We start from the raw sequence: 17,989 nt of genomic DNA on the forward strand, positions 1-17,989 counted from the left end.
CTCAGGGCCCACCGGGTTCCAGGAACTGATCCCTGGCCTCCTCCTTCGGGCATGCAAAGCATCTGAACTGTCTCCCCAACCCTGGCTAGGTGTTTTCACAGATCCTCAATCTCCTTCTAGTCTCCTCAAGTTTCTCACTTATGGCTGTAATGCTGACATGTGCAGTTTCTAAAGAACTTGTGTGAGCAACTAGGTTCCCCACTCCTCTGAGAGAAATTGGTGGCTTCTCTGTGTAAATGACAATGTGGGTCTCCCAGAGAGGCCCCGGGCTCCGTGCTCAGTGGAAATATTTCTTGCTCAGAGCTGACTGCAGGATCACAGCTGGCCAGACTGGGAGGACCATATAGGGTGCAGGGACTGAAATCAGGTTGGCCATATGCAAAGCAAATACCTTATCCCTATACCAGCGATGGCGAACCTATGGCACACGTGCCAGCTGTGGCACTCGAAAGCCTTGCAGCTGGCATGAGGGAAGGTCCACAATTAATAAATTTATAAAATTTATAAAGAGTTATTTTGGGGTCGGAGAGATAGCATGTAGGTAAGGCGTTTGTCTTGCATTCAGAAGGTTGGTGGTTCGAATCCCAGCATCCCATATGGTCCCTCGAGACTGCCAGGAGCGATTTCTGAGTGTGGAGTCAGGAGTGACCCCTGAGCGCTGCTGGATGTGACCCCAAAACTAAAAATAAATAAATAAGAATTTTTAGATACTAAAATCTTGTTATTAAGGTTTAATTGACATGCTGGCATTTTGAGAAAATTCTTTGGTTTTGTGCAGCAGTTTGAGCACTTGGGCTCAAAAAGGTTAGCCATCATTGGACCTATATTATCTCTCCAGCTCCAGCCAAACGTTCCTCGTTAAATGGTTTTGGAAAAAGCAGACACTGTGGAAGGGAAGACATAAATTTTAAACATTATGCCTCCGAATAACTATGACATTGAGACAGAGGTGGCTTGATGTTGGGCAAATAGTGCAGAGGGTGGAGGCAGATGTGATGTGTAGGCCTGGAGCTGAGAGGGGAACTGGGTGTTGGTTAAGGTCTGGGCATTCCAGGATAAAACCAGGTCATCTGAATGCCACGCCAAGATGTTGGTGCTGAGACAGGTGGGGCAGGAGCGTCCTGAGATTGCCCTGTCCTCGGGGAAGGTCAGGCTAAGCACACTTGTGAAGTCACCTGACCGGAGAGCAACCCAGAGCAAGAAGCAAACAGAGCTCACGGAAGCTGTGGGAAGATGGGCAAAGATGAAAGCCCCCAGAGTATTTTGCTGCCACAGAGCACCCCAGAGAGGCAGAAGTCAGACAGCTGAGAGAGAGAGAGAGAGAGCCCTATCTCTTCACAGCAGCCAACACACTTTCCTGGCCTTCCCCAGGCCTTGGCACCTGACCCACAGCTGGGAGGCAGATGCCCTAGGAATAGGAATGGGGCCGGGGAGATTCACTGTGAATTCTGGAAATTTCTCCAAAAGTTGGAAGTTGAGCTCCCATACGATCCAGCTCTACCACTCCTAGGGATGTACCCTAGGAACACAAAAATACAATACAAAAATCCCTTCCTCACACCTATATTCATTGCAGCAGTGTTTACAATAGCCAGATTCTGGAAACAACCTAGATGCCCCTCAATAGATGAATGGCTAAAGGAATGGAGCCCGAAGAGGGTGGCTCTGCTTGCCCAGATTGTTGGGTCACCATGAGGACCCCAAAGGCTTGGACACACCCACCCGTAGTGCTTTATGCCCCTATAGGAGCCATGGTCAAGAGCAGAGATTTGGAGTAACCTGAGTGCCACCGGGGTGGCAAAATAAAAAAAATAAAAAGTTGGGACCGGAGAAATAGCATGGAGGTAAGGCGTTTGCCTTGCATGCAGAAGGACGATGATTGGAATCCCAGCATCCCATATTGTCCCCGAGCCTGCCAGGAGCAATTTGAGTGAAGTGCCAGGAGTAACCCCTGAATGCAGCTGGGGGTGACCCAAAAAAAAAGGGGGGGGCTTTTTTGTTCTTGGCTTTGGGTCACTCCTGGCGATGCCCAGGGCTGACTTCTGGTCACTGCACTCAGCCAGGGATCAGTCCTGGCCTAGTGGACTATATGGAATGATGGGGATGGAACCCGGGGCAACCACGTGCACTATCTCTCTGTAGAGCTTTAACTTTGACCATCACATTCACTGTATATAAGAAAACTTGGTTTATCTAGTCACCAAGTTGAGAAAAACACATGAAAGAGAATGAGTTACTTGGAAAGCAGCTTGGTTTAAGGGGGGGTAAAGGAGAGAGAGAGAGAGAGAGAGAGAGAGAGAGACAGAGACAGAGAGAGAGAAACAGAGACAGAGACAGAGAGAGAGAAACAGAGACAGAGACAGAGAGGCAGAGAGAGACTAAGAGAAACAGAGAGAGAAAAGAGAGAAACAGAGAGACAGAGACAGAGAGAGCTATTTTGGTGTTCTTTGTCATGTCCTTCTTAGGACCTTTGTTCTGCTCTTCTGAGGCATAGCCTCTGCTAGGCTGGAGGTGCCCAGACTGGCAGCCTCAGTTCTCACGTTTCCAAGGGGTCCAGCTTTGTGCTTTTGGGCTGGTGAGGGAGTGACTTTGTATCATATCTTGGTTTTATTACTTTCCAAAACTATTGCCACCATCTCTTTATCTACCTCCTCCTGTTTCATGTCCTTGTGGCAAATTCAGAGTAGTTTTAGGTACCCAGTTCCTGTTCTGTGAGCCCCTCACACACATCCGGAGAGACGAAGCGTTGGTTCATCTTCACAGAAGGCCCCGTGTGATACTGCTTAAGATTAGGGCTGCTCTGGCTTTTGCTCCCACAGACCCAGAGCCTGTGGTCAGAAGGTGGCAGGTCTGTCTGTCCTCTGTGGTCTGTCCGCATGGACCCTGAGATGCCTCTCCAAAGGTGAGCAAATGTGTCTGGCTGTCCCGGTATATCTGTCCCTTTAGTGACAACTTGTCAAGACAGGGACCAGCTGAATGACAGCATCACTGACAACAGCAAAGTCTCATCTTCCCTGGACTATTGAGAGTGCACCTCTCCCTTCCTACCTGTTTCTGCTACTTTGGCCCAAAAATCCCTCATCCCTTAGGGCTGGAGAGATAGCACAGTGGGTAGAGAATTTGCTTTGCACGTGGCATATACAGGTTTGATTCGCGGCAATCCCGATGGTCCCTCTGAGCTTGCCAGGAGTGATCCTTGAGCATAGAGCCACACTGCTGGCTGTCTTCCCCAAACAAAAACACACACAAAAAAATCCTTCTCATCCTATATGTGAGAGCCTAGCATAACCCTGCAGTTGTCTACTGCACCCATTTGCTCATGCCTCTCAGCCTCACACCCACAAAGCCCAGTTTGTGTTCTGCCTCAGGCTAAGGAAGATAGCCCTCTCTCCGAATCTCTGAAGTGTGAACTGTGGTGTTCTTTTTTTTTTTTTTTTTTTTTGTTTGTTTTTGGTTTTTGGGCCACACCCTGTGGTGCTCAGGGGTTACTCCTGGCTATCTGCTCAGAAATCACCTCTGGCAGGCACGGGGTACCATATGGGATGCTGGGATTTGAACCAATAGCCTTCTGCATGAAAGGCAAATGCCTTACCTCCATGCTATCTCTCCGGCCCTGAACTGTGGTGTTCTTGAAACAGAATCTTCAGCCAGGGACCAGAGAGATAGCATGAAGGTAGGGCGTTTGCCTTGCATGCAGAAGGACGGTGGTTCGAATCCCGGCATCCCATACGGTCCCTCGAGCCTGCTAGGAGCAATTTCTGAGCATAGAACCAGGAGTAATCCCTGAGCACTGCCGGGTGTGACCCCCCCCAAAAAAATTAAAAAAATAAAGAATCTTCAGCCACACTAGATCTCCCTTTGCATGGAGAGAGAGACTAAGAAGGACAACGTAGTCAGACCTTCCATGAGGAAAGTCTGAAGTCCTGCTATGCCACAGGCATGCTGTGAAACACTGCAAGACACAGACAGCGATCTGGGCATGGGACCCTCTTCTCAAGAAGCCTGGAGTCTTACAGGAGAAGAAAACATTCCAGAGAGTTTCCAGAGCAGTGCCCAGGTGTAGTCTAGATCTAGCTATTCGGGCATGCTTGTAGCTATACAAGAGAATTAGCCAGGAAGAAGTCAAAATGGGCCTGCTTCCCCAATTCCTCAACATCTGGCTCAATTCCAGACTGTCCATCTCTTTTCAGCTTGTTTTTCCCCAACTCGGGCAGAGCTACTAACCACCACATTCTAGCCCATTCCTCTGTGTGAGACTCCTCGAGGTCCAACAGAGGGGTCATCGCTTTCTCTCTCAGGTCAATACACTTCACTACCAAGAACTCTTTAGAGCAGGAGTCTCAAACTCACGGCCCGTGGGTTGTTTGCGGCCCTCCATACAACATTTTGTGGCCCGTGGCCGGCCTTCAAATATGGCAGTATTCGCGATTATTCGCTTACCGAATAATCACAATAAAAATCGCATTAGTAAGAAAAAATCGCATTAAACATTTGCATACCCCGAGCAGTTCTGTTTGGGGTATGCAAATGTTTAATGCGATTTTTTGCGATTTTTTTCTTACTAATGCGATTTTTTATTGCAAATATTCGGTAAGCGAATAATCTTGAATACTTTGCGCCTAGCGCAGACATCGTTTCTGCTGTTCCTGCCCGCTGTCCCTTGCATTATCGGAGGCCTAAGGGAGAGAAGTTTATTACAGAATTATATTTTGTATACCTTCATCATGACTTCACCAAAGCCTGCAGTGGAGAGAATGATGACGAGCACAGACAATTTCAGAAAAAGTGGGAGACACAGTATTTCTTTGTTGAGCACAGGGGCATCCCCACATGTCTTATTTGCTCAGAGAAAGTTGCAGTGCACAAGGAATACAACTTGAAACGTCATTATCCAACTAAACATGCTGAGGAATGTGCAAAGTATCAAGGAAATGAGAGAGCCAAGCGGGTTGCCAGTCTTAAAGCATGTCTAATGAGGCAACAAGATTTCTTCAAGAAAGCAACCAGAGAGAATGTTGCATCAGTCAAAGCTAGTTACATGGTTAGTGAGATGATTGCTAAGGCAGGGAAACCATTCACAGGAGAGTTTGTTAAAAAAAAAAAATGCATGTTACAGGCTGCAAGTATTATCTGTCCGGAAAAGAAAGGTCAGTTTAGCAAAATCAGCCATTCTGCCAACACTGTGGCAGAGTGCATTTCTGACATGTCAAGTGACATTTATCATCAACTGTGTGAGAAAGCCAAATGTTTTGATGCATACTCAGTTCCTCTTGACGAGGGCACAGATATAACAGACACTGTGCAGCTCACAATTTATGTCCGTGGTGTTGATTGCAATTTTGAATTGACAGAGGAGCTGCTTACAATAATTCCAATGCATGGCCAGACCACCACTAATGAGATATTTCAGCATCTGTGTGATGCCATTGAGAATGCCATGGAAGTTTGCCATGGAAGAGGTTTGTTGGAATAATAACCGATGGAGTGCCATCGATGACAGGGAGGAAAAATGGACTGGTGGCACTTGTTCAAAAAAGACTTGAAGAGGAGGGTGTAGAGAAGGTCATTGCTCTTCACTGCATTATCCATCAGCAGGCCCTTTGCAGTAAATGCCTGCCGTGTGACAATGTGATGTCTGTTGTTGTGAGATGCATCAACCAAATCAGATCCAGGGGCTTAAAGCACAGGAGGTTCAGTGCTTTTTTAGAGGAAATGGAGTCAGAATATGGAGATGTGCTCTATTTTACCAAGGTATATTGGCTCAGCAGGGGAAATGCCCCGAAAAGATTTTTTGAGTTGAGAGAAGTGAAAACCTTCATGGAGAAGAATGGGAATGCTGTTTCTGAGTTGAGTGATCACAAATGGCTCATGGACTTAGCTTTTCTTGTTGACATCACATAAGCTGAATGTACTAAACAAGATGTTACAAGGCCTGGGGCAGCTTATCAGTGCTGCCTATGACAACGTGAGAGCATTCTCCACAAAACGTGTGTTTTGGGCCTGGAGAGATAGCACAGCGGCGTTTGCGTTGCAAGCAGCCGATCCAGGATCAAAGGTGGTTGGTTCGAATCCCGGTGTCCCATATGGTCCCCCGTGCCTGCCAGGAGCTATTTCTGAGCAGACAGTTTTTGGGTGTGACCCAAAAACCAAAAAAAAAAACAAAACAAAAAAAAAAAAAAAAAAACGTGTGTTATGGAAATCCCAGCTCTCAGACAACCTTTGCCATTTCCCAGCATGCAAGGAACTTGTGGATGCAGGCATACCATTCAGTGGTGAGAAATATGTTGATGCTATTTTTAAGCTAGAGAAGGAATTTGATCACAGATTTGCAGACTTCAAAAAGCACAGAGCCACTTTCCAAACTTTTGTGGACCCCTTTTCCTTTGATGTGCAAGATGCCCCTCCTGTGCTTCAAATGGAGCTCATTGGCCTGCAATGCAACTCTGATCTCAAAGCCAAGTTCAGGGAGATTAGTGGAAAAGCAGACATGCATGGGCAAATTTTGAGAGAATTGCCCCCCAGCTTCCCTGAGCTTTCCCGAATGTTCAAGTGCACCATGTGCCTTTTTGGGAGCACATATTTGTGTGAAAAGTTATTCTCCACATTGAACTTCAATAAGTCAAAGTACAGGTCTAGACTTAATGATGATCATCTTCAAGTCATACTGAGGGTCTCAACTGCTTCCTCTCTAAAGCCAAATATGGTTCAGATTTGTGAGAAGTGCTGTCAAGTCTCTGGCAGCAAGGAATAAGCAAAAGATGCCATGTTCAGAACTGTTCATGATCTTCACTCAATGTTCTATTCATGTTCAGAAGAAATAATTAAAACTGTTAATAATGACATTTGAGGACTTTTTTTTGTGAAATCCCTTATGCAGCCCTGCCTCACCCCGACTTTGCCTCCTGTGGCCCCCAGGTAAATTGAGTTTGAGAACCCTGCTTTAGAGAGTAGATCACTTTGAAACCCTTATTACAATTTGCATGTCATTTTGGCAGTGAGAAAAGCCTTTATTTTTTTTCCAGCAGGGGCAAGCCTCCCAAGCAGTGCTGAGGGCTATCAGATCCACCCTCAGGAGACCAGGGAACCCTGTCCTGGTAACTGAAGCTAAGGTCTGCATGCATATGCTGCAGCCTTTTATTTTTTTATTTTATTGGTGGGGGGGGGGGTTGGGTCACACCTGGCAGTGCTCAGGTTTCTGGCTCTACACTCAGAAAAAAAAACCCACTTTAAATTTGAGGTTAACTTAAGCTAATATGCCTGTACATGGAAATGTAAAAAATACTATGCCTCTAATGTTTAAGGAGTTACGTAAGTTTTATGGCTTTAGATTGCCTTGTGTGCTGTTAAGATATATTATAATGTGTTACAATCTCGGGACTTGAGGGACAAAGTAATTGTACATGGATTGTTTTATTTATCTTAATGTTCTTTGACTGAAAGTTCAAAGTTAAGATATCAGCAAGGGGACGACTTCTGAGAATTATGTTATGGGTGATTGTCCTTCCACTGTAACTTTACCTTGTCTTCTTTCGGTATTTTTTTTTTTTTGGGGCCACACCCGGCGGTGCTCAGGGGTTACTCCTGGCTGGCTGCTCAGAAATAGCTCCTAGCAGGCACGGGGGACCATATGGGACACCGGGATTCGAACCAACCACCTTTGGTCCTCGATCGGCGGCTTGCAAGGCAAACACCGCTGTGCTATCTCTCTGGGCCCACCTTGTCCTCTTTCTTTGCATCTTTGTTCTCATTATTAAAAATTAAAATAAAAATAAATCATATGGTAATTTACCATATAAACAGCATTGTTTTACCACGGTAACATGGTAAACATGGTAGCCTTATGTTATATTACATAAAATAGCTACCTTTTTCCAATGACCTGTCATAATATTTTTCTACTCAAAAGAAAGTTATTCCAAAAAAATATTTTAGAGCTGTTAGAAGTATGAGTTATCAAACCTGTACACGTGTATATCATCTTCTATCTACATTGATGGTTAATACAGTCATTTAAATGTATATTTTTCATGCACTGTATCTCTTGTTTCACAATATGCCAATCTTCCTTGCAACCACCTTTGGTCCTGGATCGGCTGCTTACAAGGCAAACGCCGCTGGGCTATCTCTCCAGGCCCAAGATAGAAAATTTTTAATTATAATTGAATCTTTCTTACATCTACAATTACCGCTTCAGTCACTTTTCTTATTTCCTTTCCTATATAAAATACTTTAAATTCTTCTCTACAGTCTGAGCCTGGCATTGGAGCTCTAGTTTAAATCCTCATTTGTTAACAAGGTTAATATAAATTCATCCTAATTTTCCTTTTATCTTTTAGTCCATATTTTTAAGCAGTGATCAAGATTAAGAATTTATTTATTTTTTTTTTTTGGTTTTTGGGCCACACCCGTTTGACGCTCAGGGGTTACTCCTGGCTATGTGCTCAGAAATCGCCCCTGGCTTGGGGGGACCATATGGGACGCCGGGGGATCGAACCGCGGTCCTTCCTTGGCTAGCGCTTGCAAGGCAGACACCTTACCTCCAGCGCCACCTACCCGGCCCAAGATTAAGAATTTTTATGGGCCCGGAGAGATAGCACAGTGGCATTTGCCTTGCAAGCAACTGATCCAGGACCAAAGGTGGTTGGTTTGAATCCCGGTGTCCCATATGATCCCCCGTGCCTGCCAGGAGCTATTTCTGAGCAGACAGCCAGGAGTAACCCCTGAGCAACGCCGGGTGTGGCCCAAAAAACAAACAAACAAAAAAGAATTATTAGGGGCCGGAGAGATAGCATGGAGGTAAGGCGTTTGCCTTTCATGCAGGAGGTCATCAAATCCCGGCGTCACATATGGTCCCCCGTACCTGCCAGGAGCAATTTCTGAGCCTGGAGCCAGGAATAACCCCTGAGCACTGCCGGGTGTGACCCAAAAACCAAAAAAAAAAAAAAAAAAAAGATTAAGAATTATTAAATTATATTACACACAGCAGCATTTGCCTTGCAAACAGCGATCCAGGACCAAAGGTGGTTGGTTCGAATCCTGGTGTCCCATATGGTCCCGAGTGCCTGCCAGGAGCTATTTCTGAGCAGACAGCCAGGAGTAACCCCTGAGCACCGCCGGGTGTGGCCCAAAAAACCAAAAAAAAAAAAAAAAAAAAAAAAAAAAAAGAAATTATATTACAAAGTCCAAACTTGATCCACCATTGTTGTTTTTTTTAATAAAGTTTTATTGGAACAACAACAACAAAAAAAATCACTCCTGGCAGGATTGGGGAACCATATGGGATGCCAGGAATAAAACCCAAGTTGATTGTGTACAAAGCAAGCAGCCTCCCCTCTGTGCTATCACTCTAGCCCATGTACCACCAGCCTTCTGAGTTAGCGCCTTAACCCAAAACTAGCCTTGGGTGAAAAGGACTAGAGCTATTTCTCTTTGATTCAGGGCTGGTGGGCTGGACCTGCCACTGGACATGGAAAAATGAACCTTCTCAGGCACGATCAGTCAGTGACAGAGTTGGCCTTCTCAATCCACTACATGAGAACCTCAGAGCACAGGCATTGTGAGGGAAGCCGGCTTCTTTCTGAGGTTCTAGAACTTCTTACTTCTTCTGACTCTTACTCAGCACTGGGAGCCTCCAGTCACGGTCTCCGTTCAAGTATAGATGAAGGTGGTTCTGATACTAGTGAGTCTCTTTTGGCTTGGATCCGCCAGAAGTGAGTCCTCTTCCTTGGCTGAGGGGGGTATTGCTGCCCTTGTAGGACAGTGTCTTGGTCCCCTCAACAGCTGGGTTCAGACTCGAGTCCTCTCCTAGGCCTGGCTTTTGGGTCCAGGTAGCCATGGCTTGGACAGGTGTTACTCTCAGGCATACAACAGGCATGCCAGATGCTCTGTAGGGTGATAAACTTAGGTCTAGGGGGTCTGTGGAGCTTTCATAAGGATTTGCCTCAGTGGACTGAGTCCTGAGGACTCGGGTGTTGTGGATAGGTCAGGAGAGGGGAATGCGAGGTGTCTAGAAAGCATCTCAGCACACAAAGCGGAAGTGGATCCAGGTGTGCAAGTGCCCCAGGTTTGCCACTCACAATGGCCATGCTCACTCCTTCCTTCCATGCCCCTGAGCTCAAGCTGTCAGTTTCATGACAAGACATCTTAGATTTTGGGCCCGGAGAGAGAGCACAGCGGTGTTTGCCTTGCAAGCAGCCGATCCAGGACCAAAGGTGGTTGGTTCGAATCCCGGTGTCCCATATGGTCCCCCGTGCCTGCCAGGAGCTATTTCTGAGCAGACAGCCAGGAGTAACCCCTGAGCACTGCCGGGTGTGGCCCAAAAACCAAAAAAAAAAAAAAAAAAAAAAAAGACATCTTAGATTTTGGGGCCAAACCTGGTGGTGCTCAGGGGTTACTCCTGGTGGTGCTTGGCAGGGACTATTTGGGATGCCAAGGATCGAATGCTATACTATGACTTCAGCCATATTAGAAATAATAGAAACAATGATTTTCTTAAAAATTAGAGCTAGATTTTGCTTTCCTAAGTGTCTACGTTTGGCTTGGGCTGCAGAGAGAGCACAAAGAGCATGTTTTTCATGAGAGGAATCCTGGGTTCGATCCGAAGAAACAGTGTCCCCAGGCACCACCAGGTGCAACAAACACTGAGTCACCACCTGCCAGGAGCCCCCTTCTCCCATATCACCCCAGGTGGCTGCCAAATGAAACCAAAGCTAAAGTGGATTTAGGGATGTCAATATACAGCTGCAGATAGGTAGGGTTGCCAGGGATGCTGAGGGCTGCAGACAAGTGAAGGAATGCCAGGGAGGCGGACAGACAGCTGCAGGTGGGGTAGGGAGCACCAGTCCTCTGTGGAAGAGTGAGTCAGAAATTGTCCAAGTAACTGTGAATTCAGACTTTTCAGGTCTCCTTCCCATAGCAGGAAAACCCTTCATTAAAACTCCTGCCAGGGGCTGGAGAGATAGCATGGAGGTAGGGCTTTGCCTTGCATGCAGAAGGTTGGTGGTTGGAATCCCGGCATCCCACATGGTCCCCTGAGCCTGCCAGAAGCCATTTCTGAGCAGAGCCAAAAGTAACCCTTGAGCACTGCTGGGTGTGACCCAAAAACAAACAAACAAACTAAAACTAAAACTCCTGCTGATAGTCAGGGAGCTATCCCTCCAACACGTTTTTGGTAACTTTTTTTTTCTTTTATTAAATCCTGAAAGTCTTACAAAATTTAAGTTGTGTGATATCATTCAAGTCTAACCCTGATGTTTGGGGAAGTCACCGACTGTCAAGAGACAGAGCACCTAGAGGAGGGGTCTCAAACTCAATTTACCTGGGGGCCGTAGGAGGCAGTCGGGGTGAGGCAGGGCCGCATAAGGAATTTCACCAAAAAAAAAAAAAAAAGTAATCGAATAATCGTGAATACTGCGATATTTGAAGGCCAGCCACGGGACACAAAATGTTGTATGGAGGGCCACAAATCGCCCTCGGGCTGCGAGTTTGAGACCCCTGACCTAGAGTATATTCCTGTGCAGGATTCTTAAGATTCTTAGGGACCTTGGTCCCCCTCCATCTCATTCCTCTCGGCTTTCTGTTTTTTGTTTTTTTTGTTTTTTTTTTTTTTTGGTTTTGGGGCCACACCCGGTGGTGCTCAGGGGTTACTCCTGGCTGTCTGCTCAGAAATAGCTCCTGGCAGGCACGGGGGATCATATGGGACACCGGGATTTGAACCAACCACCTTTGGTCCTGGACCGGCTGCTTGCAAAGCAAACGCCACTGTGCTATCTCTCCGGGCCCTCCTCTCGGCTTTCTGCTAGGACTAACAACTTAGTTTACCAACTTTCCCCCAATCTACTCTTGGATTAGCCGAGAGTCTAAAGAGGAATCGAATTGTTTGGTGCTACTATTCAATAAAAGGAAATCATGGCCAAGGAGATACTAAAGAAGAGAAGACCTTTGCTCTGCACAGGCCAACTCGGGTTCCATTTCCCCTAGCATTATATAAGGTTCCCAAACACCATTAGGGGCGATCCTTGAGCACCGCTGCGCTGCGTATTCCCAAATCAAAAGAAATACAATAGGCTGGAGCAATAGCACAGCAGTAGAGCGTTTGGCTTGCAAGTGGTGACCTGGGACAGACCTGGGTTCAATCCCAGCATCCCATATGGTCCCTCAAGCCTGCCAGGAGTGATTTCTGAGTGCTGAGCCCGGAGAAAACAAAAAGAAATACAATAAAGGCTCTATTTAGCACCTGTCTGCCTATCTATCAAGTCGTGGGTGTGATGCAGGAGACTGGCCCAGGGCTTTCTCTGCCTCTACTCTCAGAGCAATAGGCCCATCTGAATTTCGACTCAGTGTGGCTCCCTGTCTCACCCCGTCTTTCAGGTAAGTACATCCAACATGGAGATGTACTTGCAGACGCAGAGGCTCTCTATGAGACGTCCGCCAGCAAGGGTCTGATCAACGACCACACAGCAGGCGTGAGGCACCTGCGTGCCCTGGTGAAACACACGTCGGGCAAGCGCGCCTTGAGCGAGCACACACTGGGCGAGCACACTGTGGCCATTGATCAGACACCCAGCGATTTGTCAGCTGAGCAGTCCACTGAGAAGCCAAAGGCTGAGCAGTCTTCCATCGAGCCGGCTGTGAGCGAACCATCTTCTTCGGGTGACACACCAGCCAGTGGGGAACAGGCTTCAGGAGAAAAGAATTCTGCTGAAAAGCCTTCTGGGGACAAGCCACCTGGGGACAAACCTCCTGGGGACAAGCCTTCTGGGGACAAGCCTTCTGGGGACAAGCCACCTGGGGACAAGCCTCCTGGGGACAAGCCTTCTAGCGACAAGCCTTCTAGCGACAAGCCTTCTGGGGACCAGGCCCCTGGAGACAAAGGTGGGGCTGAAACAACTACAGTCAGCTCTACTGTAACGAGTAAGTCGGCCAGGACCCATCCTTGACCTCAGGTGCATAGAACACATAAAAGAGAACTGGGGTTGGGGTGGCCTTCCCACATCGGTTTCAGGGGACTCCGGGGTCTCTCCAGGTGGCACTGGTACTGGAAGCCACCAGGGCCTCCCCAAGTGCTCCTGCCAACTCAGGTAATTCAAGTGAGATATATAGAAGGAAAAATAGTGCTTGAACTGTTCTCTGAACAGAGTACAGCACTAGGAGGCAGGAATCAAGCTTCATGGGCTCTGGAAGTTAAAACAATCGGGGGCCTCTTTAAGAAATATAACACTGGGCTGGAGCGAGAGCACAGTGGGAAAGGCATTTGTCTTGCACGAAGTCAACCCAGGTTTGACCCCCAGCATCCCATAGCCCACCCCCCAAGTCTACCGAGAGAGTCTTGAGGCAGAGCCCTGAGTGAGACCAGAAACAAAGTAAACAGAAATGTTAACACAAATACAAAAACCACTCATCAGGGACCAGAGAGATAGCATGGAGGTAAGGCATTTGCCTTGCATGAAGAAAGACAGTGGTTCGAATCCCGGCATCCCATATGGTCCCCTGTGCCTACCAGGGGCAATTTCTGAACATAGAGCCATGAATAACCCCTGAGCACTGCTGGGTGTGACCCCAAACCCAAAAAAAAGAACCACTCATCCCTCTAACTCCATGCTTCACAGGATTGAATACCCAGAATTTCCAGGGGTCTCATGGAAGATTTACCTTTCATGAGCTTCATGCCAAAGCTACCCCTTAATATGTTTCCAGCTCTTTATATAGTTCATAAAGAGGTATTTGGCACAGTGGGGCCAAAGGGTTAGTATAGAGGGAAGGGAACTAGCTTTGCACAAAGCTAACCTGGGTTTGATCCCTGGCATTCCACATTTCACATCCCATGAACCCTACCAACAGTAAACCTGGAGTGCAGAGTCGGGTAACTTCTGAGCATCCCCAGTTGTAGCCCCCCAAACAAAAACGAGCAACCAAACAAAAAAAGAGGTATCTGGCTCTTAGGCTAGGCATTCTCCCTTGCTGGGTTTTGCTGAAATAGGGAAAGCAAAGGACATAAATGCTATCTGGTAGGTCCAGGAAAGCGCAATTCTGTATGTTTTCTTGAAGGTTATTTAGGGGGGCCGGCGAGGTGGCGCTAGAGGTAAGGTGTCTGCCTTGCAAGTGCTAGCCAAGGAAAGATTGTGAACGCAGTTCAATCCCCTGGTGTCCTATATGGTCCCCCCAAGCCAGGGACAATTTCTGAGCGCTTAGCCAGGAGTAACCCCTGAGCATCAAACGGGTGTGGCCTGAAAAAAAAAAAAGAGGTTATTTGGGGGGGGGGGGGCAAAAACACCAAGCCCTAGACTCCTAACAGAAACCCAGAGGTAAAAACATTTAGCGTCTCTAGGCTAAATTCTTCCCATCCCCTCCCAAGGTGGCTCCCACTCTCTTGAGCCACATGAAGACCTCACACCTGGTCTCGCAGGGAATCTCATCAGGTGTATCTTCCATTTTCAGACCCAGTGTTAAACTGTCACATATGCTCTTACATGAACGATCAGAAGAAATGTCTTCATGGAGAGGGCGTGTGCACCACCCAGAAATCTCAACAGTGCATGTTGAAGAAGATCTTTGAAGGTTTGTGGGACCTTGATGAGGCAGTTTTCTTTCTTTTTTTTTTTTTTTTTGGTTTTTGGGCCACACCCGGTGACGCTCAGGGGTTACTCCTGGCTATGCGCTCAGAAGTCGCTCCTGGCTTGGGGGACCATATGGGACGCCGGGGGATCGAACCGCGGTCCGTCTCCTAGGCTAGCGCAGGTAAGGCAGGCACCTTACCTCCAGCGCCACCGCCCGGCCCCTAAGAATCAGTCTTTTTTCTTTTTTCTTTCTTTTTTTTTTTTGGTTTTTTGGGCCACACCCATTTGATGCTCAGGGGTTACTCCTGGCTATGGGCTCAGAAATCGCTCCTGGCTTGGGGCGCCATATGGGATGCCGGAGATCGAACCAAGGTCCGTCCTACGCTAGTGCTTGCAAGGCAGACACCTTACCTCTAGCGCCACCTTCCCGGCCCCGATGAGGCAGTTTTCAACATCCGCCAATCTGAGTCCTCGTGGGGACCCATTTAAGTGGCTGGGGCCTAGGGAGGGATTGACGGTGATTCCCCAGGAACTTTATTTATTTATTTTTCCCCCAGAACTTTAAATTCAGGAGAAAATGAATCCTTTCAATAATTCAGAGTAAAGGGGCCAGAGTGATGGTGCAAGCAGTAGGGCATCTGCCTTGCATGCGCTAACCTAGGACGGATCACGGTTCCATCCCCCAGTGTCCCATATGGTCCCCCAAGTCAGAAGCAATTTCTGAGCGCATAGCCAGGAGTAACCCCTGAGTGTCAACAGATGTGGCCCAAAAACCAAATCAAATCAAATAAACCCAACCAAAGGAAAAAACAGTAAGTCAGAGGAGAATTCCAACTCTAGGTGGGGAGATAGACTGTTCTTCCTTAGCAGACCTGATTTCTTTTTTCTTTTTTCTTTCAACATGTACATTTACTTTGTCCCTCGAGCCCCCAGATTGTAGTACATTATAATATTTCTTACACAAAGCAATCCAAAGCCAAAAAATTTATGCAACTCCCGTAACATTAAAAGCTGTAGTATTGTTGACACAATTGAACATAATACAATAATTCATTAAGAATGAGTCAAAGGGGGGCTGGCGAGGTGGCACTAGAGGTAAGGTGTCTGCCTTGCAAGCACTAGCCAAAGATCAGGTGGTTTGATCCCCTGGCGTCCCATATGGCCCCCCCCAAGCCAGGGGCAATTTCTGAGCGCTTTGCCAGGAGTAACCTCTGAGCATCAAATGGGTGTGGCCCGAAAGACCAAAAAAAAGAATGAGTCAAAGAAGCACAGCAAAGACTGTGTTAGTGTGGAAATTGTTTGCATAGGCCCAGCAAAATATAGGGGACATGGAAAGAAAAAGCCTTGGCCTAAATACAAGAAGACCTTACCCCTGAAGTTTTCTGACATAAGACCAACTCTAGGCTGCAGGCATGTTAGGTTGTCCAGACGTGATATCTTTTTTTTTTTTTTTTTTTTTTTTTTTTGGTTTTTGGGTCACACCCGGTGGTGCTCAGGGGTTACTCCTGGCTGTCTGCTCAGAAATAGCTCCTGGCAGGCACGGGGGACCATATGGGACACCGGGATTTGAACCAACCACCTTTTGGTCCTGGATCGGCTGCTTGCAAGGCAAACGCCACTGTGCTATCTCTCCGGGCCCCAGACGTGATATCTTAAAAGGAGGCAGGGAGACCAGGCATGTCTTCCTAAGAACTGTGGAGTCCTGATTCCCTGAGGGACTAAGAGCGGTATCGATCTTGGTCCCCACTTTATATATTCCTTATACTTCACACAATGCTCAGGATGTGGTAGACATTTAGTAAGTAAATAGTAAAAAACTAATACTGTCCTTTGGAGCTGTATTTAGAGGCTGCCAGTTATATCTCACTTCTCTCTTGCTTCACATTCTCCCTCATCTCCCAAATGAAGGTGACGTGTTTTGTATTGTTTTTTTGAAGGGGGTCACACACGGCAGCACTCAGGAGTTACTCCTGGCTCTATGCTCAGAAATCACTCCTGGCAGGCTCGGGAGACCGTTTGGGACACCAGGAATCAAACCCAGGTCTGTCCTGGGTTAGCTGCATGCAATGCAAATGCTCTACATCTGTGCTATCTCTCTGGTCTCTGAAGGTTTCATCCCACAGCCAGAATTCCCTGGTATCCTCATTAGAGGGAGTGAGCAAGTGACAGGAAGGATGGAGGGTCAGGGAGGAAGGTTTCAGAAAGAGTAACAAACCGGGAGCCAGAGAGATAGCATGGAGGTAAGGCGTTTGTCTTCCATGCAGGACAATGGTGGTTCGATTCCTGGCATCCCATATGGTCCCCTGAGCCTGCCAGGAGTGATTTCTGAGCATAGAGCCAGGAGTAACCCCTGAGCGCTGCCAGGTGTGACCCAAAAGCCAAAAAAATAAATAAATAAATAACCGGAGGTGATGGCTGTGCCTGCTTAGGGGGTAAAAGATGAAGGTGAAGGCTAGAGGAAGAAGCCTGCCTAACTGGTCTCTTTCTTGCTCCTTCCAGGTGGAAAACTCCAGTATATGGTTCAGGCGTGCGAAAACATGTGCCCCTCCATGAACCTCTTCTCCCATGGGACCAGGATGCAAATCACGTGCTGTCACCACCAGTCTTTCTGCAACAAGGTCTAGGAAGCTGTGTCTTTGCTTCATACTGACAAGAATAGCAGAAACCTCCCTGTTGTTCTACCAGTTCAAATCCATTTTGTTTCTGCCCCTGCCAATGACATCTGCCTGTGGTAGGAAAGAAAGCACCAATAATATCTCTGCCTCAAATCTCTGTTCTCTCCTGCTCGTCTTCTCTTTTCTCTCTTAGCACTCTTGCCTGTCCTGTTTCTTGATCCCCTGCCCATGTCTTATGCTCTTCTAATAAAATCTGTACATTCAAAAATATAGTCCAGGGGGCCGGAGAGATAGCATGGAGGTAAGGCATTTGCCTGTCAAGCAGAAAGTCAGTGGTTCGAATCCCGGCATCCCATATGGTTCCCCGAGCCTGCCAGGAGATATTTCTGAGTGTAGAGTGATTTCTGAGTGTAGAGCCAGGAATAACCCCTGAGCCCATCCAGGTGTGACCCAAAAACAAACAAACAAACAAACACACAAATAATATATATATATATAATATATAAGCAAGACTTATTTTTATTTGGCTTGATTTTTGGGCCACCTGACCAGGCTCAGGAGTTACTCTTGGCTCTGTGCTCAGAAATCGCTCCTGGCAGGCTCGGGGGACCATATGGGATGCTGGGGGATTGCACCTGGGTCTGTCCCAGGTCTTCTACGTGCAAGGCAAATGCCCTACCACTGTGCTATTGCTCTGGCTCCTAAACTTATTGTTTTATTTTTTTGGAGGGACCCACACCCAGCGGTACTCAGGGCTTACTCCTGTTTGCACTAAGGGGATCACTCCTGGAGGGGCTAGTGTAATCATATGGGGTACCA

General features: G+C 47.2%; 1 protein-coding gene across 1 annotated transcript; it reads left to right on the plus strand.

Moving 5' to 3' along the window:
* The first annotated feature begins 1,087 nt into the window (after positions 1–1,087).
* On the plus strand, positions 1,088–17,179 carry ACRV1 (acrosomal vesicle protein 1). Its single transcript, XM_049778358.1, has 4 exons — positions 1,088–1,295; positions 12,370–12,912; positions 14,437–14,556; positions 17,055–17,179. Exons 1-4 carry the CDS (start codon positions 1,088–1,090, stop codon positions 17,177–17,179), a joined length of 996 nt encoding a protein of 331 aa, XP_049634315.1.
* Positions 17,180–17,989: the final 810 nt, after the last annotated feature.

The sequence above is a fragment of the Suncus etruscus genome, chromosome 8 (assembly GCF_024139225.1).
Source record: "Suncus etruscus isolate mSunEtr1 chromosome 8, mSunEtr1.pri.cur, whole genome shotgun sequence".
Lineage (NCBI taxonomy): Eukaryota > Metazoa > Chordata > Mammalia > Eulipotyphla > Soricidae > Suncus > Suncus etruscus.

Bases quoted from the DNA above. Each gene is read 5' to 3' on its own strand.
- ACRV1 (XM_049778358.1), top strand. From the start codon at position 1,088: ATGTTGGTGCTGAGACAGGTGGGGCAGGAGCGTCCTGAGATTGCCCTG. The intron at 1,296-12,369 runs GTCAGACAGCTG...CCCGTCTTTCAG, and splicing joins AGCACCCCAGAGAGGCAGAA to GTAAGTACATCCAACATGGA. The intron at 12,913-14,436 runs GTAAGTCGGCCA...TTCCATTTTCAG, and splicing joins AGTCAGCTCTACTGTAACGA to ACCCAGTGTTAAACTGTCAC.